The sequence below is a fragment of the Gossypium hirsutum genome, chromosome A08, assembly GCF_007990345.1.
Source record: "Gossypium hirsutum isolate 1008001.06 chromosome A08, Gossypium_hirsutum_v2.1, whole genome shotgun sequence".
Lineage (NCBI taxonomy): Eukaryota > Viridiplantae > Streptophyta > Magnoliopsida > Malvales > Malvaceae > Gossypium > Gossypium hirsutum.
In genome coordinates, this window is record NC_053431.1 from 4,216,883 (window position 1) to 4,243,634 (window position 26,752).

The following is a 26,752-nucleotide window of genomic DNA, read 5'->3' on the forward strand; positions in this document are numbered from 1 at the left end:
ATATAATATAGACAAGTCTAAAACACACTTGAGTTAAGTTTTTTTTTTTTAAAATGAGCGAACTTAAGCAAAATCCTAGGCCTATATTTTAAACTAAATTAGGTTTAAACAAACATAAAATATATTAATATCATACATAAATCTAACTTGAACCCGATTCAACTTATAAATACGTCTGAGTCTGTAAGAATGAATGGATAACAAGTACTCTTTTAAGATTAAAGACATGAAGACTATTTGCATAATACTTGCAAACATTTTGTTTATCTATCTCAAAATTTTTTGTTGGAATATCAAGGTCATATCCTAATATTGCTATATGAATCCAAATCTAAATTAAACAGAAACATGAGAAATTCTTGCGAGTGTAGTTTCAATCACCTATGTTTAAATTTCTCATTTTTGTAAATGTAATAGTTTGATATTAAAATGAGTTTAGCTAATACAACTATATTTAAGCTCATTAAATTATAAATAAATTTATATTTTAATAATTTAATTTAGAAAATATAAAATAATATTAAATTATTCGTAAAATTCTTATTTAAACCACTATATCTATATAACCTTTGTTTGTACAACATACACCAGTTGAAAATTCTTTTCTATTCTTTTCTATAGTTCAGTTTTTTATATTTATAAAATACACACAAACATGCAAACCAAAATCCGACTTTTAATACTGTAGTATCATATCATATTGTGATTACTGTGTACTTTTATTTCATTTTTCTAAATTGTAACTCATTTTTTAAAAATACATTCCCAAGTACAACACAACACTACAGCTTAATAACAAACCAAGACAGAACCTCAAAAAACCCTCCTACATTCAATGCACATAAAAAGAAACTAAGAACCCTGGATGGATGTTTCCCTAAAGGACCATTTAAATTTTTTTTTGTCTCACGCTACATTATCATTACAATATCTAATTTAATTGTCACCATTATTTTTACACTAATAACCATTCAAAGGGACTATAAAAATCCATAACTTACAACTATACCTGAATATTAACAAACAATGTCATTGGCAGTGCATTTTAATACATTTGCATGTTATATAATCAGTTTTTAATAAATCACATATGGCAATTTGCAAGTTTGTATCACGTCCAAAATTAATTGGATCTACTTTTATATAGGAAAACTCATGAATCCTCTAGTAGAAAATTTTTACGGTTTTTGGAACAATGAACTCTAACGAGTTTTTTTTTATCATTAGTTTAGGCACATAATATTGTAAATGAAAAATATATTTATATAGAAAAAAATAAAAATAAAAAAATTCCCAAGACCCCACTGCTAGCAGTCCTATATTCCATCCACCTAAAAGCATTACCAGCCTCCCTGACTCGCGCTTTCGGGTCTTGGCTTGTAACTATTAAATGAAGGAACAAAGATTATCGGATTTGGACCTGAACTGACTGGCGAAGGAGGCGTGGCCTACCTCGTCATGGGAGGCAAAGAAAGCATCAGAAAACCAATTTACAATGCCTACAGATGCCTTCTAATCATATTCTTTATGTCCTTGCATGTTCAGGGACAAGACGTTGGCGTAGTTCGGTAGATGCACCGGCCAGTTCTGCATAACCATTGACACGAGTAATTATGCACCATGATGATTCGAAGATAAAATACAATGTGAAGATTTTGAAGTAGCTTTTACCTTGAGCTGTGAAATTGAATAGGGAAGGTAGGGGTCGCCCATTAGGCAAGCTCAAATCGGGGACTCTCAAATCATCGAAGAAGGGGTGTGCTAATGCCTCCAACTGAAAAGCAGGAAGCAATACACTCATTAGATTCAACACCGAGACCATGTGTAAAATATTGTGAAAGACATGAAACTAAAACGATACACTCCAACAACTTGCGCACATGTCAAAGCATCTTTATAAGTCAATTGCTACTAAAATTCCCTATCAAACATTATAGACAAGCACGAGTGCATATTCAACTGAAAACAACAATAGTACACTACGAAATTCTTACAGCAGTGCAACGTAATTTCGGTGAGTACTGAAGCAGCCTTGACACAAGATCCACCGCCTCAGGGGGCAATTGCTTGTGAAATAACTGAAATTGTAACAAGCGTAAGATTGGTTTTTCTTTACAGCAAGTAAGGTATTTAGAAGATGATCCAATCAGCAAACCTTATGCCACGGATGGGCTTTGATCTGAGGGAACTTGAACTCAGTGTAATTTGGATTCATGCACTTAATTTCTTCTCTGGTCGGTGTTCCCAATATCTGAAACAATAACGCAAACGGAAAAAGATGAGTAAACCTAGAAAAAGAAAAGTAAAACTAGAAAAATGAAAAACCGAATATGCAGACCTTAATAATTTCCACTAGCTGATCAACACCACTTTCACCAGGAAAGAGTGGCTGCAAATGGGGTAATACGGAATATGCATTAGTGCATGCCTTGTATAGAGCATTATTGTATAGAACAGAATATTGTCAAAAGATAAAAATTCTCCATATTATAAATGGATGCTAGAAATAAGAACACAAAAGTATCCAGAAGCTAGGAAGATAAAAGACTAGTTTTGCAAATTGTGCTTTCACATAGACATCCAGGATGTCGAAAGCCTTTAATGCTCATTAACAAACAAGGGCTCAAAAGGATGACGGCATCGGTAAAAACAAATATCATGAATGCCATGAATGACAATACAATCCGTGAAATTGACAATCATGAAACGGTAGATGAAATGATGATATACGGAACATGAATACTATTGAATAGTTACTAGAGCCTTGAAAGCATTAGGGAGCTAAATAGAATATAAGTTGACATCTAAGTTGCATCAGAAATATATTTTTATGAACTCACATGTCCAAGCAGAAGCTCAGCCATCACACAACCAACGGACCACATATCAATAGCAGTGGTATACTCCGTCACCCCGAATATAAGCTCTGGAGCCCTATAATATCGTGAGCATATATATGATATGTTGGGTTCCCCTGGGACCTAAAGATTGCAGAGTAAATCTCCATAAGTTTTACAAACAAGAGAGGGGGGGGAGGGGGAGAGAGAGACATTCAAACATCCCAAAAAGTTGCACATACCAGCTTCTTCGCACTACCGAAATCACATATCTTCACCTGGTGAGTGTGAGGATATACCTGTGAATACATCATGACATTAGCTCCAATATGCCTTGGCATTCGATAACACAAACAATGACCAGAAGAAAAATAAAAGCAAAGACGTGTTAAGGCAAACCAAAATTTGCAGTAAAGAACCACTTTACAACATTAGCATACTCAAACTGGTGTGACTGGCCAAAAATACACAGTGCCACACATTATACTGCATTCAAGTCGATAACAAATTGCCAAGGTGATGGGTAACAATCTCTATACAAGAGATTGAAATTTTTCTTGACATCAACCTTCAGCTTATAATACAAATGGGAAAATGCCTTACCAGTAAATTTTGTGGCTTAATATCACGATGACATACGCCAATCACATGATGTAAATAATTTAGAGCACGGCAAATCTACAAAAAGAAAAGAAAGAAAGAAGCAATACAGCTTATCATGGCATGCACTGAGAATACAAACTAAAGTGTTAAAAACTCCAACCGGTAGAATTTTGCAATCCACTACTAATTTAGCAAAAGCAAGGAAGGGTCAAGGATCACCTGATATGTATACAGCTGCACATAAAGAATGGGCATATGCTGATTCATTCTGCTATGGTGTTTTGAAACTCGATGTACAGTTTCTGGAACATACTCGAGAACAAGGTTAAGATAGAGCTCATCTTTTTCAGTGGATGAAAAGAAAGAGTGCTTCAGCCGGACAACATTAGGATGGTCTAGTACACGCATAATCTGGAGTTCCCTATTCTTGTATCTTTTATCCTGCAAAACCTTCTTTATAGCAACAGGTTCACCTGTCTCCAAGCATTTAGCCTACACCATAACATAAAATGTTATCATAAACACAAAGAGACCAAAAAAAATACTCTGAATATGCAAACACTAAGAGAACATAGACAAGAAGATTGCTACACACCGATAACTTCGTACCTGAAAGACAACACCAAATGAACCTGTACCAACCACACGCTCCACCAAATATGACATTGTCTGAGACCCGGGGAAAAAAAAAAGCATTGTTAAACATTCTTCACAGCCTAACCCAAATAGAATAATCAAATAGAAATTAAATACAATGCATGCACTAGGGCTCATTTTTTAAATAGCAACTACAACACATGGACGCACAAGAAAAAAACTTATTCCCATTAAACCAAGGAGAAAAGAATGAAAAAATCAAGAAGTTAAAAAAGGAATAAAGCAACAGTAACTCGCAAATAGGCTGCTAAGGATAATTTACAATTTTGATGAGCAGTCAATCATATACAACAACAATAACCAAAAATCAAATCACCTGTTTTGGTTGCCCATTTTGACCACCAACAGTAGTTGAAATTATCTGACCTGTTTCTGTTCCATTTCCATTAATAACAGTAGCCTCTGGATCCTGTGAATTGCACTCCAGAAACAGTAATTTTAGAAAAAACCATACAAGCTAGATAAATTATAGAAAGAAATTCAATCATTTCATAAAATCAAAAAAAGTATACACAAAGCAGATCACAAGATATCTTCAAGAAATCCAAGTCATAGCCTGAGGAATACATAGACTAGTTACTCACTGATCCAATTCATTGACCTTGCTAAAGTTCAATATTGAATACTTCAAATTATACAAGAGCTTCAAACTTATATATATGCACATATATATACATATGCGTGTATGTGTACATAAATGAAGAAAGGATTTAAGAGGATGATAAACATACATGTATGGATACATTCAGAAGAGTATGAAAAACAAAAAATAACCTTATCATCATGGCTGACAGTTTTCTCATCTCTAATTCTCATTTCACGCATTTCATTAGGGAGCTGATCAACGCCTAGATTTTGTTGTCTAGCAACAGAAGGAACCCTGGATGTGCTTGCAACTGTTTCCTGTGATGTAGAAGCCATATTATGCTCTCGACTGGAGGTACTACTCTCAACTAAATTTGATTCTCTGCGACTCCTACCTGATTCTTGATCAACCTTTGCCCTCTTGGAGCTAGAATCCCCACCCTGACGAGAAAAATAAGATTTTCTCAAGGGAACTCAATACATGAAAGCAAAGGAGTAAAGTATACAAGCAGAATCATAAAAATAGGAGTTCCTTTTATGTCGCTATCTTTAGATACTAGTCTTGATGTAAATTTCATGGTACTCCTTCCAGCACAAAGGTGCTTCATACATAAGTGGGTAGTGACATTCAACAATGAAGAAGCAATTCAGATTGAATAAATTTTATGCAAAATAGACACAGGCAAGTAGCTCCTTAAGTTACAAATCAACATTCAGTTCGGCCTCCTCACTCAAAACTGCTTTTGTCACTAACAAAAATTATGTGGACCATCCCAGATTAAGGTCAAGTTCAGGGAAGATAAACAAATTATAGAAGCAATCAAAATGTTAATATGTCAAAGCTAAAAGTAAGTGGTATGCAGCAGTTTTAATAGTAGTTTGATCAATAACACTTCAGTAGGTGTTTTTTTTTTGGGAGGGGGGTGTGCAGAGGGTCAAATGTAAATTTACGATTTCCTTCCCTTTCTAGATTTCAGTCCATGATTACATACTACAGGCACAACATCACAAGAACCCAACAATTTTGGTAGGAAACAAAATCCACAGCATTTTATACAGCCCCTACCAAGGAAAATAAGTTCTGTTTAGAACATTACCCATTCTCAAGGGAAAAAACAGTAATCGAGATTTGACACATCACCGTCTCACCGACATATCAACAATGAATAAAATTCACTACTAAAACACAGCATACTATCAACGACCACCATGGTAATTGAAAAACATATTACTCTATACCTACACTTAACCTATAACAATTCGGCCCCTTCTACATTATTGTTGGTACATCTTTCCCCATGCTAAACAGGTACAAAAATTTGACTTTTGCAGTCAAAAACATGGTTTGCCAACCCAAACCAAAAAGCCAAGAAAATAGAGCTTTTGGATTCTGGAAGCTGACTCTTAGAGAAGATGGTAATATTATCTTCAAATCTCCAATAAATTTAAACTTGTTTTTGACATTTTAATTTCTCACTACACATTTTCAAAACAAAGGCAAACACTTAAAAATTCTTAAATGAACATTTTTTCCACTATTTTTTTAGACAAACTTTTTCCAACTCAAGCTTTTTTCTAACCTGAGCTATTTTCAAATGCATTGATACATAAAAGCAAAAACAATAAATTATCCTCACACAAACATACAACTAAAATAAGATATTCTCAAACACAAAATCAAAGAAGAGATCCATCCACATTGATCAGCAAAAGAAGAGAACACGTTCAATGATGAAACAAACATGTAAGAAATCATTAAAAAATAATGGCAAATAACCTTCCAGAAACGAAACAAAAAGGAAAAGACCTTAGCTAACAATGCCATTAGGTGTTTCAGTCAAAATGAAAAGTTCAAAAACTATCTCAAAATACATATTCTTTTATTTTAAAATAATAATAATAATAACTTCACTAGGAAAAGAACAAAAGGGAATAAAAATCTCATGTTGCGTGTAAAACAATTAATAATCCAGCTAAATCTAAACATGAATGCCAGAAATGATAAAAATATATAAACATTAAGTGCAGGAAAATAAAAAAGGGGAAAAATCATTTTAATGAACCAAGCTTTAAAAATATTCCCCAAAAAGCGTTTCCTTTTACTTTACTTCTATTATTTCATTTTCCTAACAAACAAACAAACAGATATTATCACTAATCAAATCCATCACAAAAAAAATATTTAAAATAGGGAAAAATAGAACTTACAGGATCAGAAGAAATTGAAGAGCGACCGGAAGCAATGCTCTTGAGACGACGCATAACATTCATGATTTTAGATTTCAACAAAACCAAAACCCTAATTTCCCAGAAGGTAAACAAAATGAATTTGGCAATCAATACAAATAAGAGAAGAGAAGAGAGAAAATCAGCATCTTCTCTTCTTCTTCCCCTCCTCCTCCGCCTTCAAATTTATCACCAGAATAACAAATAATTGAAAAAAAATTCCAAACAAAAATAAAATATAATCGCCAAAAATACAAAAACCTAAAGGAGATTTTTTTCAACAAAAAAACATAAATTAAAAAAAAATCTTCAAATTCTCTTTTTCTTTCCCCTCTCTCTGTATCAAAAGGAAAAAAAAAAGTTTTCCTCCTACAATAAAATCTTCTCTTTGTATTCCATAAAAGCCACAGGGTCAAAGCTAATTTGTACTTTAGTCAAACAAGAAATATAATCCGTCGGATTGTTTCATAATTGAAGGATCTAACGATCAGTAATTGAGTATATAATTTTTTGGTGGACTAAAATACCCTTTTCGGTAAGTGGTATTTACGGAGATATATGAGGATTTTGATTTTGACTATTCCGACAAGGATATATATCCCTCACGGAATATTCGGGGGGAAGCTTTGACCGGTCTTTGACCATTTTTAAAATGAGAAATTAGACTAATTATTAATTAATCAGCCCTTTTTTTATTTTTAATTTAATCAAAAGATCATTAAGCTAATTAATTAAAAAATTAAATTTAATTAGATCTATGAAAAGCTTATTCGAGTTTCGTATGAGTCATTTGAATTTTTTTATTATATAAAAAAATCAATAATTTGGATTCATGAATGCGAATTAATTCAATTTTAATACTAATTAAAAAATTATAATTCAAAGTTAAGTTTTTTTTTTAATTTATATGTATAATTCCTATTCTGAGAAATTATGACCATTCCTACCACATTATTCATAGTCTCTTTCCAGTTATTTAACGACATTTCAATAATTTTTTTTTATATCATTGACACATAATTTTAGTTCCTATTTTTTTATCCTGAACTTCAAACTCAAATACTATTTCAAATCCTGAATCTCATATCCAAACCCGAATCTAAACTTTGAACCCAAGTTTAGATTTGGGTTAGGGGTTTGAGGTTTAAATTCGAGTTTAAAGTTCAAGATTTTGGATTAAAGATTAAATATTCAAGATTCGAAATTCTAATTAAAAAATACAAAAATTATGTGCCAATGATATAAAAAATTATTGAAATGTCATTAAATAATTGTAAAGGACTTATAAATAATATAGTGGGAAAAGTTCAAATAATTTCTACCTTAGTCCCTGCTATAATTATAATTAATATATTAAAAATACAATTAAAATCAATAATTACATTATTAAATTAATTAAATATATATCCGTACGAAACGAATGCAATAATATATCCCACTTTGCCAAGCTGTCGTATGAACATAAACAGAAACAACCTGTGAGGTATGATGGAAATCACATAGAAGATCTTTAAAATCGCTTTTGACCCCCAAAATGAAAATCTTGAATGAGAGGACACGTCATCACTTTTTTTTTTAGTATTTTATCTGCCTGTTTTATAATTTATGTTGAAGATTAGTTAAATCAAGTACTTATTGATTTTATCAACTTAATATATACGATAAATCTTCTTCTTTTGATAGTTGAACTGAAGGAATTAGTTTATAATTTTTAACCTATTTTTTAATTTTTTATGTGTTTAATTATTATTGAATTGATTAAATTGAAAATTAATAATATTAACTATTTAAATTTCTGATCCAATTTCTTTTATATTTTTAATGTTTATTTTATGATTTATATTATAATTTTATAGTTATTTATTTTAACAATGTTATCTTTAAATAGACACAACTTCAATCCACTTGCAAGGATTTGTTCAATAGAGGTTAATTCCTAGATTATGAAATCTTTGTGATAAGCCCGTTGGTCCGATTTTAATTAGATTTATCTAGAGACTGATATATTTATTTAAAATCAAAATTTGAGCATGCTAAAATTTTGGTGTGGATAAAAAATCGAAGCTGATTTAACATATGAGTTTGAACTTGAATTTTCACATTAAACACTCAAGCTCGACTTATTTCCTAGTTATTTATTAACAATATATAATGCTATAATATAAGCATTAAAATAAATAAAAAATTGTATTAAATTATTAAAAATTGAATTAAAAATAACATAAACTTTGTAAAAAAATAAAAATAAAAATATTGGTAGACTTAATACAAACTTAGTTTAATCATTTATAAATATGAGTAAGTTTGAGCAAACTTGAAATGTGTATATAACATTCGTTAATGTAGTTCAAACCAAACCCGATCCGCTCTATAAACGACTTTAACTTTATATTAATATTATATTCTTTTTTTAACTTGATTTCAATTTATGTTAATTTTAAAGATATGCCATTTTTATTTCAAGCTTAATAATTTTATTTTTATAAATTCAAAGCTAACATATATTTTATAATAATATGGATTTATATTTTATATACGCTATAATTACATCATATGAGTTTATATTTGATATAATTGTATGTATTTCAGATAAAAATATGTCATATTTGATAACCCCATTTGATGAGATATTGTCTAATAAGAATCACCGTAATATGTGTTGAATACAAATATGTTTCCAATACGAGCATTGAACCCAATAAAGAAAAATAGAAAAGCTGAAATGATCAAAACATTTTTGAGTAATACATCATTTATGTATTCTTTTGAAGTTTTTTTCGTATATTTGGAAGTTAAATTTTCAAATTCATTTCTAGATATATGTCATATATAGATTGATAAAGCTACAGAAATAAAAGAATCATGAAAATCACAATACTAAGAGTCAGATTACATTTGACCCTATTTACTCAAGAAATAGATAAAATAATTCCTATACGTCAAGGTAATCAATACCGTACCAATGGACAGACCATTTTTTTCTTAAACACCGATATATTTCAATTTATCGTTTTAGATTATCAATAATTTTAAATTTTTTTATATACATATTTATAGTGTAATTTTTAGTTTATTGATAAATTATATATACATTTAAATCTTTTTCACATATATATTTATAACTTACGTTTAAGTTTCTTCAAAAATTATATGTTATTTTGGTAAACATAAATAAATTATATATTATACATGTGACATTACATTCGTATAAATATATTTATATACAAATTATTAATTAGGTTGAATAATTCAAATTAATAACTTCTAATTTTAAATGTAATTATGAAGAATTAAAATGGTTAAAATTAAAAATTAAAAAATTGATTGAAAATGCCAAAATTTTGTACCAACCGATATGCATCGGTATTGATCAAAATGGGCTGAAATACACTGAAATGGCCTAAACGCATGTAAATTTTGGCCGAAGCGGAACATAGAATACTTGATACTGGTTTTAGACTAAAACGGTACATATCGGCCCGTGCAGCCAGTATCGACTACCATGTTGTGTGTTGGATCAAAGAGCTAACTAGTCCTTTTTATTAAAAATTTCATTCATTTCTACTAACCAAACACTATACAAGAACCAATTTTTAACAGTAGAAATGTAAAAAAATTTTAACAAAAGAACTAGTTTGCCATCAAACGTTCGTAAACTAATTTGTCCATATTTTTAGTAGAGAAGGCAAAATGTAATCCAATTTCTAGTATAAGAGCATCCATGGTATTTTTATCTAGCTAAATGTTATCGAGCCGATAACTAATCAAACCACACACAGAAGGATCGCAATGGTAATGCAGAGCAGCAGCACCAAGTTAGAGTTGGTAACAATCTAATGGCATCAAATTACAATCGAATTCTCACTGCAATCTATGTCTCCACTACAATAAAGTTGCAGTCTTTTGATTCTTATACTTTCTAAATCTACAGTTTCTTGATAGAAAGAAATAGCGAACACGGAACAAGAAACAAGATTGCACCTTTTTGATGCAAGGAGAAGACAAATTGGCTTCAAATCGTAATTAAAAGAAAAAGAAACGAAAAGGAGAAATACCTATATTAGGAAGAACAAAGGCTGCCTCACGAGGACGATGAAGTTAGCTGCCAGAAGGTTTTGGTTGCAACCAAAATGTTCTCCCTTCCGTGTGATTCAGGTTCCTTGTCGTTTATGGTTGCTGACCACCTTACTGCATGAGCTATCCGAGCCACTTTATCTATTACTTCAGGGGAGTCTCTAATCACGACTGTTCCTTCTGGACGCAGCATTCGATCTATCTCCACCATTAGATCCACAAGATTACACCTGCAGGAACATCGAAGTTGATGAAAAAAGCTGACAAAAACTCGAACGAGTAAACTAACAGATTGAGCCGTGCAGAAACATTTCACAAGTCTGTTCAATAATGACGAGACATGCAAAGACTCCTAGGAAACAAAGGTGCTTCTATGCTTCGTTTATTTATTTATTTATTTTGCATCATGTTTGGAAGGTGATTGCTTAAAATGGAGAATAAAATGAGCAAAAGGTTCTCTGAAGCACATAAAAGTATTGTGATGTGCAATAACTTAAAAGGCAATGTTTCGAGTAATTCATGAACTTCTCGCATAACACATGCTACAAAAATTCAAGAAAAGCCAAAGACAGAATTGAAGGATGAAGCTAATGGTTATATCTACCTGCTCTTGCTTGAACCCGGGAGCTTTATTAGTGATTCAATGCCAGCTACATGGATGAGATCATAAGTACGAGGGTATGTCGAGAAAGGCTCACACCTGCAAACAGCAATCGAGAGAGTTAACCAGAGAGTTTCCATAAAAGACCACCATACATCAAACCATCATAAGAAAAGAACGACAAATCTAAAAGACAAGCAACCATGACAAAGCTTCAAGGATAAGGGTTAATCAGGGATCTAGTTTGACAGTGAAAACACGCAAGTAGAAAATCATAGCTTTAAGCAAATAATCAGTAATCACTCATCTAGCGACATCAGCTAAACCCTTTCCAATGGGAGATTCAATCAACATTTTCAGCAAATAAAGGTAGAATGCTACAGTAACTCACCAATCATGGTATACCCCGATAAGACCCCTGTCATATATAACATCAAGAGTTAATGGCTTCCGAGCAGGAACAACATTCATCACCCATACTGGATCAGATTTGAGTGCTGCTGCAAACCCTCCAAAGAATGCATTCATGTCCATGACATTGCGTATTGCTGGAGTACCAAGCTTCACGTTCAAAGTATTCTTATAATAGGCAACTCTCCTTGCCCACCGCCTCGTGTCTGCCTCAAACAAGTCAATCCCGTTTTTCATGACCAAGGCCCTTGAAGGAGCTGTTGTTAGCCTGTCTGGCCACTTGGGAATTGTCCCAATAGCATATTCTCCACTCACAGAAGATGTTTTAGTCACACACTTTTTTAATTTAAAGTACCTACAAACAAAAAAGAAAGAAGTTTATAACACTATGTTTCTTCTCTAGAATCAATAAATAAACAGAATAGAAAAAGTTGGGAACGGAATCTGGTAACTATTGAACATGCAGCTAAATTAGGTAGAAAATTCCATCAAATTCTTGTTGGAATTTTCTTAGGATGAAAGGCAAATCCTACTAGAATTTTGAATTCTTTGAAACTAAGGATCTCCATGACGATTACCATGCATTACTTGGGTCATTTGATCCATCACATAATTCGAGCCCAAATTCATTTTGGTTTGGTAGACATGAAACTCCATCAGGCTTCTTCCAAATGGCTGTGTTTCCATCCACAGCAATAAGCTCGTAACACAATGCTCTTGCAACAGCCTGGAGGTCTGTCCACTCCTTGTCTTGCTTAGGCCACTGCACAGGGGGTCCGGAGATGACCAAATATCCATCCGGACGAAGTAACCGATCCACTTCAACAAAATATGTTGCATCTGCAAAAGCCATATTTCTTCAAACTAAGACCAAAGAATAAAGGCAGATATAAATGCGAAAAAAAAAGCACTCCACACACTCGCAAAACAAAGGAAAAAACTTACTATAAGCTGTAAAAGGGATAAGGCAACGAGAGCAGTGAATTAAGTCAAATGCAAATGCAGGAAATGGGAGTCTGCGGGTGCCAAGCATTAGAACAAAGGCTGGTATCCCTCTTTCCAAAACAAATTGTATTTGTGCTTTGTGTGAATCCCTTGGAGCAAATGAGAGTGTCAAAATGCCTTCTTTTAGCATTGAACCCCCAAAACTAGCAACCTGCAGAGGGCCATAATGAGTACAATACTCAAACAGTACAAACTTAAGTATGAGCATTACAAGATACTACTATACAACATAGTGTCAACATACCCCACAGCCCATATCAAGGGCCGTCCTAAGAGTTCCACCGGTTATGGGAATGTACTGTCCAAGTTTCTCTATATACGATGCAGCTCCATCAGGGAACATTGTTCCACCACCAGGGAAAATAAAGTAAGGACCTTCCTCTTTCATCCATCCTTGGTGACCTTTCCTATCAGCAATTTTGTTGTGTGGCATGTTGGAATGCCATATCTAACCATGAAACAATCAGAACTGCTTTAAGTAACGGTAACAATTTACTTCCATTTCTAAAAGTATAATAAACGATGAAACAATTTTATGGAAACAACATCAATTTTTATAGAAAATTTTGTGTTTAATAATAAGCTCTAATGGAATACAAAACAAACCCACAGTTTCGTTGTGTGACATATTCGAATACCATACATAGCAATTATATACTTGGAATTCTTACAAGTAAATACTAATAATTTGCTTCCATTTCTTAACAAAGGAGCAACTTTAGGGATGGCAATAATCGAGCTGCTTTATGGATTTCGACAGGAAACCATGCTGAATGTGGAAGTTCTTATACTGAAGTGAATGCAGGTGATGGAGCGAGACAATTTTAGTAAATTTTAGTATTTGCTCCACTCGCTCGACTTTTAAAATTACTAAAACCATACATATATGAATATATTATATTATAAGTATACTAGAAATCATATATATAAACTATAATTATGTTTATGAATATGCTTAGAATCATATAATTTGAACAATATCAAATTGAAGTAAGTATCGGAGAGCAGTTATCCAATTATGGATATTACTGATCCATGGAAGTGACGCTCTCAACATTCTTGTAAGCGTGGAACAGAGATAGACAAAAACAATTCTCGCTTAGCTCCATTGCCATCCCCAAGCAATTTTATAGCAAATTTCGTGTTTCAATAATCTCTAATGCTACGTTTGGGAACTTAGATTTGAAATTTTGGATTTCGATTTCAATTATTATGTAAATAGTAAGAATAAAGTGGACAAACTAGTTGAGATTCAAATATAATATAGATTAGAAAAGTATAAAAACATGAATTCATCAAATCCTAAAATATTTTAAGGATTTCAAATTCATTAGTAAACAAGCTTCTAACAAATCCATGTATTTGAGAAATGATTATTTAATGTTATATTTCTAAATTGTTTAGTACTCAATTTCCACTATTTTTGAGATCCAAATCCTGAAATATTAGTTCCCAAATGCTGCTAAGGAAAACCCAACAATCCCACAATGCCTTAAATACTCCGCTTTCATTATTATATAAATAGTAAGAATGAAATATAGATATTACAAATAAATTAGTTGGAATTTAATATAATATTTTAAGAATTTCAAATTCAAGCATTTTAACAAATTCATTAATGCTAGATCTTTAAATAATTTACTACTCAATTTACACTATTTCTAAAATCCAAGTCCCCAAACACTAACTAAAAGCTGAAAGAAGAAAATATATACATATATATACCTTGTGCAAGCTTTCAGGCCACTGAACGGGAATCTTGTAGCCAAGAGGAGGAGGGATCAAGCAAAGAGGCGTTTCATCAGGCAAAGGGCAATGCCTTTCTCTATAGAAATTCATCTCCCTACTGAGCTGACTACTACGCCTAGGATCCTCGCACGGCATATGATCGACGGAATCAGCAGGGCAAGCTTCGATAGGCTGGTGATGATGGCCAAGCTCCAACAGCTCCACCAAACGATGCCGTTGCTTTGGATCGGAGGTGGAAAGCAACAAAGCTTGCCTACCAGAGGCAGCCAAGGAATCGCCGAGAGGGGTGAAGACCAACAAGAAAAACAAGAGTACGAGGGCGAAGAAGAAGGCGGAGACGATGTCCAAAAGTTTCCATTGGCGCGGATTTCGTTTGGATGGTGGTAGATTTAAGTGACCCATGTTTTGTTGAAGCTTTGATTAGATTTAAATTTCAATGATTCATTGAAGACTTTTTAGCTTTTTTGCATAGAAAGGAAGTGGAAGTGTTTGAAGTGAGTTTGAGATAGTGGATTCAGATTTCACACCTAAGAATCCCGTCTTTTGTGTTTCTATCCTTTTCCTCCTCCTCCTCCTCCTCCTCCTCCTCCTCCTTTTCTTCTTATCTTATTATTATTAGAATTATAAAATATAAAATCAATCAATTAAGCACTTCTATTAAATTCCCATATAATTAAGTTCTTGTTCTTAGTTAAAATAATTAATTAACTCCTTTCATTAATGATTATATTAACTGTTAAAATAAATCAATAGATTAATCAGATAATCATACTTAACAACTTCTCGTTTAATCTAATATTTTTTATAAAAAATATTAAAAAAATTATAAAATTTATAAAAAATAGAAAAAATATTAAAAAATATAAACTTATAAAAATTATAAAAATATATATAATAGTATAAATATTATAATAAATATAATAAATTATAAAATTAATAAAAAAATTTAAATTTTATAAAAACGTATTAAAATTCTATAATAATCATAAAAAAGTATTAAAATTATATAAACTTATAAAAATTATTATAAAAACTTGAATTAGCCGAATCAATCGATTAGATAAATTGATATAATTTAACTCTGAATACAAAGATAAGAGGGATTTGTGATTAATGCCAAAATATCCTACAAAATTTAATACTTAATTGTGCTTTATTCTGTTGTTTTTTTGGTCCTGAGTTTGCTTTAATTATATTTTATATTATGATTAGTTTATTAATTAAATTAGCGTATCTAAACTAAGATACAAGTTTAGGTGAAAGAAAGGAAAAGGAGTGAGGGGAGCACGTGGGCAGTCCAAATTCCAAAACGTATCGCACCGTCACTTACTCTTCACCTTCCAGTATCACTTTTTACTTTTACTTACCGACATTAGATAAACTACAATACTGGTCACTAATCTATCATCTTCCTTTTAGTTTAGCCATTAAACCATTAATTTTTTCGATTTAGTTATTAAATCTTTTGAAATCAAATATTTTCGTTACTCTCCCGATAGTAGACCTGTTCTTGAATTTAGTTACTCGTCCAAGCCTGAAGGCCTGTCTGAAATTTAAGAGGATTTAGACAAAAAAATTAGGCTCGTTTAAAAATATGAGCTGGGCTCATACTTGAACTTTCAAGGCTTGAGTCCGACCCGACCTATTTTTAAGTTTATAATGTTTTATATTACGTTATTTTTATATATTATGTATTTTATAACACATTAAAAAAATATTAAGATGAATATAAAGAAATTCAATAATTAAAAATAAAATTATTAAGATTGATATAATATAATATAAATATTTTTAAAATTTTAAAATATAATATAGGCGGGTTAAAATGGGTTTGGGTCAGTCTTTTACAAATATGAGTAGATTTAAGCAAAATTTTATGCTCATATTTCGTTTCAAGTCGAACTTGGGCAAGTATAAGGTATGTTAATATCATGCATAGGCCCGGCCCGAACTAGCCCATGGGCACCTCTACTTAGTAGTTGCCGTTAAATGAGTGACGAAAAGTTGATGGGGGATTTTTTATTGGTTTAATAACAAATTTAGCCCTCCAATATTTACACATTAGATCAATTTGATCCTAAATATAAAATATTCAACAAATTTAGCCCTTGATGTTTACAAAATTTATCAATTTAATTCTAATTCTAAAAATTTCAATAAATTTAGTCCTCAAAACTTTACAAATTTGTTGATTTAGTTTTACTTCTAATAAATTCAATAAATTTTAAAAAAATCCAACAGAATTTACAATTTTTAAAGAAATTTTGTTCAAGAAGAACTCCAAGCCAACGAGGAATTGATCTTCGACCAAGCTATAAGAAATTTAAAAAAAAAAAAACCAACAGAAAAGTTGAATAAAAATCCAATGATTTCATGAAAAAAAACTTAAATTAACGAAGATAATAGTTTAGTAACTATTTTTATAATTTAACCCATGATTTTACCATAAGTTTTAGAATAGTCTCTTCAAATCAAATAACATTTTGTCATGACTAATTCAATTATGAACATATTTGGATAAGTGGTGCGTTTATCAACGGTTAGTATAAAAATAGTAGTGACGGTGAGATTAAATACAGTAACGATATTGTAGCGCGAGACAAAAAAAAAAGCTAAACACATCGCATTGAAAGTAAATGCCCATCCAAAGGAGCCGACGATGATGAAAATGAAGAGAATAACCTCAACTATTCTTGATTTTATTCTTCCTAATTTTTTTTTTCCTTTTTCCTTTTCTCTAAACTGCCAATTATGTGTTTTCTTTCCAATTGTTCTACTGCTTTTGATGAAAATGTCAAGATGGGTATGTCTAAACCCGCCCATCTAGAGAATTTGTTCATACACAAGTGTAAATCAAGATCCCTTGAGCTTCATCAATGTTGAGTTTTTTCAATTGCATGATTTCAGTGAACTCCAAATCAAGATGGGTTTTTTAAATTTATTGAATTTTTTAAAATTAGAATTAAGTTAATAAATTTTGTAAATTTTGAGGATTAAATTTAGTGAATTTTTTAGATTCCGAGCTAAAATGATAAATTTAGTAAACATCAAGGGCTAAATTCGTTGAATATTTTATATTTAGGATCAATTTGCTAGAATGTGTAAACATTGAAGGGCTAAATGTATTATTAGACCAATAAAAAAGCCTACATTAGCTTTCTGTCACTCATCTAAATATTTGATTTCGAAAATTTTAGTAACTAAATCGAAAAAATTAATAATTCAATGACTAAAATAGAAGAAAGACAACTGTTTAATGACCATTTTTGTAGTTTACCCTAAAATATTTGGCGATGTTATCATACTATACTTTAATTTTACTCTCCATCCCACTATTTTCAAAATCAGATCGAATTGGTTAATTTGATCAATTGGATTGAGAATTGATTAATTATCGATCCGAAATAAGGGGTTAGATTGATTGACTTGTGAACTGATAGGAACCAAATGTCTGAGATTAAAAAAATTTGATTGAACTAACGTTAAATCGATTGAATCATTTTTGTCAATTTAAAAAAAATCTTGATTTTTATGATTTTTTTTAACAATCTCATTATAGGCTCTGACCATATCTGCTCTTTTTGACACAATACCTAAAACTGCCCATAGCCCCTCCCTAACCCATAAATAGGATGATAATTCGCTTCAAGACACTCTAACCTACGTTCTCCTGCATTGGCAACAATACGCATTCTAATCAAATTAAATGGATCAAGAATCGATAGTCTGACCGGTTTGATCATTAATTCATTAAAATTTGATAATTGAATTTGAATTAATAAGATTTTCATTAAATTGAATTATGCGACTTTAAAAAAATTTGCTTAAGTAGTTAATATAAAACCACGCGGAAGTTATATTACTCATAAATAGTATGAAAACCTTATAATCTTATATTCATTGTTGACTCTAACCCTCTGCGACCAACCTTGCCTCAAATACTCTGCGGACCATTCGAGTACTTAAAACCAAATGGGGATGAGATTCTTCTCTAAATCAAGCACATGCTTGACATTTGACACGACTCTACGTTCAACCTGATTATGTATGGAGAATAACGAATCATCATCATTGTGCTCGGCTACATCAGCTACCTTCATAATTATCTGAAACTACCAGAAACTGAAATTTGTGATCCCGTCAAAAATCTCTATCTAAATTAATTGTTTTGTCGTCGAACGAGTTGATTTGCAAAAGCTAAACCAAGCTCTGATACCAGCTTGTTGTGGTCAACTCATATAAACAACGAAATAGAAAAGGTAGAAGAATGAACATAAATATTTTAAGTGAAAAAATCCTCAAAAAAGGATAAAAATCATGGGCAAAGGAGATATTGACTTTTCACTAAATGAGTAAACAAACGAGAGTACAATATAAAAAAATAAACTTAAATGTACAACCTGTACATTACTCAAAACCCCAAATATAAAGCTCAAAATCTCAAAGAGCAAACAGATAAATAAAACTTTAAATCTCGTAAGGCACTCATAAAAGGGGTAGGTATAAAATACTCTCCAGAATTATCATGAAACTCCCACTAAAACTCATATGTGACTACGTTTTAATTGGCTTAACAAAACAGGGATATAATAACCCCTTTAAATAGGCTAAAATTAGAATTCTAATCATACTAAAATATCTTTAGAATAATCAGAGTCTAATTGAAAGCAGAAGTTTTTTTTGAAGTCTAGAACACAGCTACCAAATAGGAGAACACGTCGTGACAATGCAACGTCCCATTAGCCTCGTCACAATATTGTCCCGACGAGCCGACACTCCTTGTCCTAACATTGGGCATGTTTTGGCCGTTCTTCGATTGCTCGTCGATTCTCGTCTAAGGTGCTTACAACATGTCCGATAAATGCGAGGCATACCCGACAGATTAAATTACTGAAAATAATAGTACGACTAAATTCCAAATGTATGAAGAGTACAAAGACTTAGAGCATATTTAACCTATTAGTTTGTAAATCAAAACACCAGTGAATAGAACTGAATAGAGTATCGATATTCGATAGGTTAAGTGGTAAAAAAGTTTGATGTCTCTAAAGTAAAATTTTGGGCTCAAATTTTGTGGATGAAAAAACAATACCAAAAAAACTTCACCTTACAATCAAAAAATTCAACCTAAAATCCATTGCTATATGTGTTGTAAACTTTTATTCAACAAATTTAAAGCTCAAAATCTTAGTATTTTTCCAAGTGGATGCTACGTTTGGTAGAATTATTATTTTTTACACATGTTTTAGTATACATGTTAGTAATAAACTAATTCAATTGATAATATTTAGTCATTTCCATAAATTATTTTTAGCAAAAAGAAGGAAAAAGTTTTGGTTTTTACTCTTCTTTCAAAATTCAAGTTCAAATTTATACTAACTATTCTTTATTTTATATCTACCTATTGTAATACATATATAATAAATATTTTTTCTCGTATTATTACGCTAATAATCACACAAGGTAAATTTCAATGAAAAGATAACACATGAGAGGGTAAAACTAAATACAACAATCAAATTGAAGGAATGGTAATTTATGTACAAAATGGAGTCAACAGAAAATCCCACCCAGTGCCATACTTTTCACCCACGAATGGACTCAAATATATTTTCTTTAATATATCCAAACGTATCGGATATTAAAATTTCAAAGAAAATAAAGACTTAGGAGTAATTGGATCCGATCTTACGTGCCTGATTGGCCAGTGTCGAATTCCAATGAGTCGAGTAACGGCGTACGGCAAACCGGGCAAGTGGAGTGCTTTCTGAGCCAAACGTCGATGCAAGAAAGGTGAAAATTATGGGCACACTTGGGCATGATTCTTAGCACTTCTTTCTCTTCGTACTCGCCTAAGCATATCGAGCATCTGTTTCACAAAACCAGAAACTAAATGAGTTGGTCAATTGAGTCTTAATTTAATTAGTACGAGTACTGTTGTCAATATAGAAAAATATAAATTTAGTATGCTAAAACGTATTATCTTCTTATTTATAGATTAAATATTATGTCAAAAAAATAAATATGATCGGAACCTATAATAAAATTATTAAAAAAACTTCAATAGTTTTTTTTTTATAAAGTATTTTTATTTAAGATATGTGTTTGAGATTTTATAAGATATGATTTTTCGATATATTAAAAAAAAATTTGAAGTAACATAGGAAGATAATACTACGAAGTGAATAACAAGTTTCATAAAATCACCTATCAGTCAAGGAGAGGAACCCGGAAAACCGCTTCATTGTAATAAAAAAATTGGGCAAACTACAATAGATCATACAATTATCGTTTTTATCTTTTTTTGTCACCAATTGGCTAACGTAAAAATGAAAACTCTAAAAAATTTAAGATAGTTAAGTGATAAAATAAAATAAAATTAAATAGTTGAATGATTATTTTGTAACTTTTCATAATTAAATTACTAAAAAAGAAAAAAAAACATAGTTAGATTACTACTAATATAGTTTCCTAAAAGAATTATGTTGGCTGGAAGTGTCGAATAAATATTTGACAATTGACATTAGTTTGTCTTTATCAATTTTGATTTGAAATTTCAAACATAAATTAACTTGATTTGACATAAAAATCAATAAAGAAATTCGAATTAACCAAAGTTAAAGCTCTCAAAAGAATTCGAATTCAAAATCATCTAAATAAATAACTTGAAATGACTTAAATATGAGGAAAAGTTACAAAGTTCAAAAATTAATACGGACAAAAAAAATTAGAAACCAAATTAAGAGAAAAATATTACTAAATTCAAGGACTAAATATTGATTTATCCCATTTTTTAATACCACAAATAAAGTTAAGAAAAAACTCATCCCATATCTCAATTATGTATTCTTTTAATTATTAGAATACAACTTTATGACACTTAATAATTTTTTAACCACCATTAAAATTAAAAGATTAAAATATGCCCTAAATTTTAGAATTTTTGGTAAATTTAAAATTTAATCTCTATATTTTTATTTTTAGACATTTAATCTATCTACTTTTTAAATTTCAAAATTCAAGTTCAACTGTTAACACAGTTAAAATTATTGTTTTAAATTCAAGTTCATTACAAAATCATTTTTTTAGTTATATTGCTATCAAGTAAGTTTTTTATTTTATTTCAAAATGTCTTACCAATAAGTTTAACAAAAAAAATAATAGCGTTAACAATTAAATTTGAGTATAAGAATTAAATTCCAAATTTGTGAAGAATGTAAGGACCTATGGCATATTTTAACCAATTTAAAAATTACCACAATCACTAAATTGAATAATTAGCATGAAATTAATGAAAAATGGAATTCACTTTTTCACGGTGGAGGTCTTTATATTAAGAGTCGAATTGTATTTTTTTTCTTCTACTTAAAAAATAGCAAATTAGTCCTTATACGTTAGATCAAAGAGCAAACTGATTATTTTATTAAAAATTTCATCCATGGTTACTATTAAAAATTGTTACATGTACATCAACATGAGGTATATATAGCACACCATGTGTAATTGTCCGGTATTCCGTCAACCGCACCAATTTCTAATAGTAGAAATGGATGAAAATTTTAAATAAAAAAACCAATTTGATTTAATGTACAGGGACTAATTTACTCATTTTTTGAATAAAATGATAAAATATAATCTAACTCGGAGCCTCTGTTGTAATTTTACCATGGATACAAGAGAATAAAACGGCTGAGGGAAAGAAAAAACTTACTGTGCATCTTCCATGGACTTGAAAGCTTCACGATTGAACTTGATGGTGGGTATTGCAGCTACCACTACTGGTTCAACCCCTCCAATTTCTGCCTCTGCCTGCCATCAAACCATTAATGTTTTAGAAAAACCCCAAAATTCAATGCCACAAAGTAATCAAAACGAGTTCGAAAATTTGCCCATGAATCTGAATATACTGAATGTTATGACAGATAAGGAATCAAAATTCAGAAAAAAATGAAAAACCTTATCTCTAAAATCCAGACAAGCTTTAAAAAACGAAATGAACCTGTTCGAGATCAATCCTGGATTCGGTCTGAAACAAGAGTCGGGTTTGGGACCCTCTAATTCTCCGACAGATCATTTTCGTACAAACAAACACAATAAAAGTGGCACTCATTCCAAAACCGATCACTGTTGTGATCAAATTCATGCCTGAACCAAACATTTTTTTTCTCTTGAAATTTTCCTTGTTTTTGATTTTCCCGAGAAAGAAAAAAGGTTAAGAAAGACCTGGATCAGAATTTTCCGAGAATGAGCATGTTTGGAGGCAAAACTGGGAAAAAAAGGGTGGGTTTTTTTCTGAAGAGAAAAGAAAAGAAGGCTACCACATGGCGGTATATTATCGGTTTGGCATGGTGGGGGATAGGATTCGAAAGAAAAGGACAAAATGGATTGTTTGTTGTTTAATGTTTGGAATCACATTCAATGGACCCAGTTTTTGTAATAGTAGCTGGTTGCAAGTTTTGGCTACAAATTTGCAGCAGTATCGACGGTAATAAAATTGTGGATATGCATTCCTTAGTCGATTTAAGGTGGAGAATCTCTTTATCTGCATTAATGTTTTATAGCTTCGTGAATGGAAAAAAACAGAGGATTTTATAATGGGGTAAGTGGTTGAATTGGATAAGCCAGGTCATACTATTTCAAGCCGATTCAATCGATTAATACTCGATTTATGGGTTAATCGATTTAATGTCTCTATTTGAACTGTTACTCAGTTTATTCACAATCCAATCGATTTAATCAATTGATCCAGTTCAAACAATCATAATTTTATCTATTATTTAGAGATCCAATCCAACTTGATTCTATATTTTATAATGAGATAAGTGGTTGAATTGGTTAAGTCTTCGAGTCGATCGGTTGTACTATTTGATTAAATCAAGTATTAAAAAAAATGAGTTTAAACAATTCAATCTGATTCAATTGATCAATACTTGATTCACAGATCAATCGATTTGACGTCTCTATTTGAATTGGTATATCAATCGATTCACAATCCAATCGATTTTATCAACTATCTAGTTCAAACAACTACAATTTTATTTATTATTTAGAAATCTGATCTAACTTGACATTATATTTAATTGAAATATAATGCAACTATTGTATATCAATAAGGTACATGAAAAAATTTCCCATTATACGTGGTTTTGTATCCTCGTTATTTATTTACTATTGATGCATTATTAATGAATAATACGACACTTCATCATTAGTAAAAAAAAATAGAATATTTATAAATAATACTACTAAAATTATAACATAAACCCATAAATTCAAATCTGACTAAAGCTAGACCGAGTTGATTGTATTTAAAAAAATATATATAATAATTATTATTAATATTTTGTGTTAAAATAAAATTATTAATATTTATTTATAAATTTTCGTATATTTTTTTATTTTAGATAATGAAATGTCGTATTTAAATTCATTAATAGTAGATGAAATTCATATATGAAATGGTGTAATATTATTTAATTTTTTATTTATTTTAAATCTGAGTGATTGCTGCATTTGGATAAAGCCTAGTCTAAGGTTCACGATGAGAGTTATTTTATTTTAGGAATAATTGTAAAAATCACCCCTTAACATTTTTGGGTTTTTTCACTTAAGCCCTTAAGCTTTTTGTTTTGTCATTCTCATCCACAAGGTTACAACTTTTTTCAAATGACTTCCCTGACATGACACATTATCACTAACGTGGCATTTTATATTTTTAAAAATTTACTTATAAAAATAAAAAAAATGATATTTTTAAAAAATTTATAAAAATAAAAAAAATGATAATTTTAAAAACGTATTAAAAGTTTAAATTTTATAAAAACAAATTCAAAAAGGAAATAAATTCAAGAAATATGTGTATTTTGAGAAACAACAAAAAAGAAATTAGCAAACCATGAAGAGAGATCACAATCATCCCCAACCCAATCCAGACCCGTCGGCTTATCCGTCAGCGGCGGTTCTTCAACCGGAAAGGCCAACAAATTTTTGAGGAAGCTTCCTTCTCAGATTACAATCTCAAAGCAATTCCTAATAAGGCTATTTATTCTCAAAATACTCAAAATCAAACCCAATCCCAGACCCAAGATTGTTCGTCTTCTACCAGCTGCGGCGGTGGGATTGATGAGGTTCTGAGGGAAAAGGAAAGCGATGACATAGTGAGGAGAACACCGATCACAATGAGTTAGTCAATTCGAGATCCACGAAACGACTGCGCTTTGTCCCTACAACCACCCGCCATCAGTCCAACACTCTTAAACAGAACTCAAAAACAGAGAGATGAGGAAGAGAAATGGGTCTTTGCTTAAATCTATTGCATCAATGAAAAGATAAGTTGAAAATTTTAAGCTAATAACTTTCTGGGTTCTTATTTATTTATTCTTATTCAGAGAAATAAACAAAGTGCTTAGTCTTGCCACGTCAGACAATTGTTAAGCGTTGGTTGACTAACGGTTTCTGTCAATTTTGGCCTTCTATGAAAAAAAATTGCAACGTTGTGAATAAGAATGACAAAAAAGAAAGCTTAAGGGCTTAAGTGAAAAAAAACAAAAATATCAAGGGTGATTTTTGAAATTATGCCTTTATTTTATTAAGGGTGTGGCTTAACCCTATCCTCTTAACCATTTTTCACTCTTTAAACAGACAAAACGTAATAAACGGTTTCAACTTTCAACTTTATTAGTTTTTTAAGCTAAATCAACATCAATATATATAATTGGTCTAAATTATTATTTAAAATTAAAATTTATTTTTAATTTTAAAATATTTTAATTGAAATTTTAAAGTATCTGTATTACATCAATGGAGTTTTTTTTTATCTAACAGTAATTTGAATGTCAAATGTTAATTTGGATTTGGAGTGGACTCTTCCATTAGTCTAATAATAGTTTGGACATCAAATATCATATTGAATTTGAGAAAGATCATGTTTAGAACATGTAGATAAAATTTTAAACACGTTAATTTATTGCATAAATAATTTAGATTTAACGTGTTAAAAAATAATCAGCCTAAAATTTATTGCATGAAAAATATGTGTTTAAGCGTAGGGGTGAGCGTTTGATCGAATCGAATGAAAAATTTTTAAGTTAATCGAGTTGATGAATCCTATTTTATCATCCTAACTCGATTTAAAATTTTACTGAATCAAGTCTAGTGAGATGAAATTTGAATAAAAAATAATTAGTTATTAACTTTCATCCCCTCATAATTTATTTATTAATCTTTTATACATGATTTAGCTTCTTTGCTTGCTTAGTTGTTTCAATAATGTTATGATTCTTGTCACCATGTATTTTAAAATTAAAAAATTATTAAATATAAAAAATGTGGTTTTTTAATAAAAGTTATTTTAAAGATAAAGTGTAAATTGATACCAATAGAAAATTTTAATACGAATATTTGATGGTATCATCAGTAATTCAATTTTAATAGAAATTGATAAAGATTCAACATGATTAAATAATTCAATGATATAAATAGTAAAAAATGTGAAAATTAATTTAATAATATAAATAGTAAACATAAATTCAAAAAAAAAGAAGAAGAGTTTTTAGGAAAATAAAAGGAAAAAATATTTGGGGTTTGGGGGAAGTAAAAATTTTGGGAAGAAAATAAAAGAAAAAGAGTCTTGAGAGTTTGGGAGAAAGTAATTTTTTTTGGGGGGAAGTAAAAGGGTTTGAGGGGGAAGAGTTTGATATTTGATTTATTCGAATTATTCGATTAACTCGATTAATTTAATTTGAATAATTTAAAACTTAAATTTTATTTTTTAATTTTTTCAAGTCGAATCGAATATTACTTACCCTATTAAGCGCATTCTAATTCAGACCTTCCTATTTGTTTTAACTTGTAACAGCAACGGTATCAATTAAGATAAGACTTTCTCCGTTTTGCTCCGTCTCGATTTAATTTTTGCTATTTATCTTTAATATTTTCAATAATTTTAAAGCCAAGTAAATATTTAAACTTGATTCTTCAAAGAGTATTTAAACATAAATATATG

The 26,752-nt window shown here is 30.6% G+C and overlaps 3 protein-coding genes across 4 annotated transcripts; all 3 read right to left on the bottom strand.

Moving 5' to 3' along the window:
• Window positions 1–1,123: 1,123 nt before the first annotated feature.
• LOC107930515 (shaggy-related protein kinase theta) lies at window positions 1,124–7,289 on the bottom strand. 2 transcript variants are annotated; one of them, XM_016862187.2, is made up of 14 exons: window positions 6,891–7,277; window positions 5,078–5,123; window positions 4,872–5,000; window positions 4,414–4,506; window positions 4,050–4,109; window positions 3,660–3,932; window positions 3,441–3,515; window positions 3,080–3,136; window positions 2,841–2,981; window positions 2,339–2,389; window positions 2,156–2,251; window positions 1,995–2,078; window positions 1,672–1,774; window positions 1,124–1,587 (listed from the first exon to the last, which is right to left on the bottom strand). In XM_016862187.2, the coding sequence occupies exons 1-14, from the start codon at window positions 6,947–6,949 to the stop codon at window positions 1,526–1,528; spliced, it is 1,329 nt and encodes a 442-aa protein (XP_016717676.1). In that variant the 5' UTR covers window positions 6,950–7,277; the 3' UTR covers window positions 1,124–1,525. The 2 variants fall into 2 exon arrangements, with proteins under 2 accessions (XP_016717676.1, XP_016717675.1); XM_016862186.2 differs by having other exon boundaries at window positions 4,872–5,123; window positions 6,891–7,289.
• Window positions 7,290–10,745: 3,456 nt separating this feature from the next.
• On the bottom strand, window positions 10,746–15,398 carry LOC107930505 (probable pectin methyltransferase QUA3). Its single transcript, XM_016862169.2, has 7 exons — window positions 14,725–15,398; window positions 13,244–13,447; window positions 12,940–13,150; window positions 12,573–12,834; window positions 11,975–12,349; window positions 11,587–11,682; window positions 10,746–11,212 (listed from the first exon to the last, which is right to left on the bottom strand). The coding sequence occupies exons 1-7, from the start codon at window positions 15,148–15,150 to the stop codon at window positions 10,990–10,992; spliced, it is 1,797 nt and encodes a 598-aa protein (XP_016717658.1). The 5' UTR covers window positions 15,151–15,398; the 3' UTR covers window positions 10,746–10,989.
• A 3,666-nt stretch (window positions 15,399–19,064) lies between these two features.
• On the bottom strand, window positions 19,065–23,086 carry LOC107930465 (RING-H2 finger protein ATL2). The gene is made up of 4 exons (XM_016862137.2): window positions 22,748–23,086; window positions 22,460–22,557; window positions 20,445–20,617; window positions 19,065–19,638 (listed from the first exon to the last, which is right to left on the bottom strand). Exons 1-4 carry the CDS (start codon window positions 22,904–22,906, stop codon window positions 19,631–19,633), a joined length of 438 nt encoding a protein of 145 aa, XP_016717626.2. The 5' UTR covers window positions 22,907–23,086; the 3' UTR covers window positions 19,065–19,630.
• Window positions 23,087–26,752: the final 3,666 nt, after the last annotated feature.

Coding starts and splice junctions, on each gene's coding strand:
- LOC107930515 (XM_016862186.2), bottom strand. CDS start 6,953: ATGAATGTTATGCGTCGTCTCAAGAGCATTGCTTCCGGTCGCTCTTCA. Junction 5,124..6,890: donor CTTCAATTTCTTCTGATCCT/GTAAGTTCTATT, acceptor TTTTCTCGTCAG/GGTGGGGATTCTAGCTCCAA. Junction 2,079..2,155: donor AAGCCCATCCGTGGCATAAG/GTTTGCTGATTG, acceptor TTACAATTTCAG/TTATTTCACAAGCAATTGCC.
- LOC107930505 (XM_016862169.2), bottom strand. CDS start 15,150: ATGGGTCACTTAAATCTACCACCATCCAAACGAAATCCGCGCCAATGG. Junction 13,448..14,724: donor GGCCTGAAAGCTTGCACAAG/GTATATATATGT, acceptor TTTCATGGTTAG/ATATGGCATTCCAACATGCC. Junction 12,835..12,939: donor TATCCCTTTTACAGCTTATA/GTAAGTTTTTTC, acceptor TGGCTTTTGCAG/ATGCAACATATTTTGTTGAA.
- LOC107930465 (XM_016862137.2), bottom strand. CDS start 22,906: ATGTTTGGTTCAGGCATGAATTTGATCACAACAGTGATCGGTTTTGGA. Junction 22,558..22,747: donor CCAGGATTGATCTCGAACAG/GTTCATTTCGTT, acceptor GTTTGATGGCAG/GCAGAGGCAGAAATTGGAGG. Junction 20,618..22,459: donor AAGTCCATGGAAGATGCACA/GTAAGTTTTTTC, acceptor TTTGTGAAACAG/ATGCTCGATATGCTTAGGCG.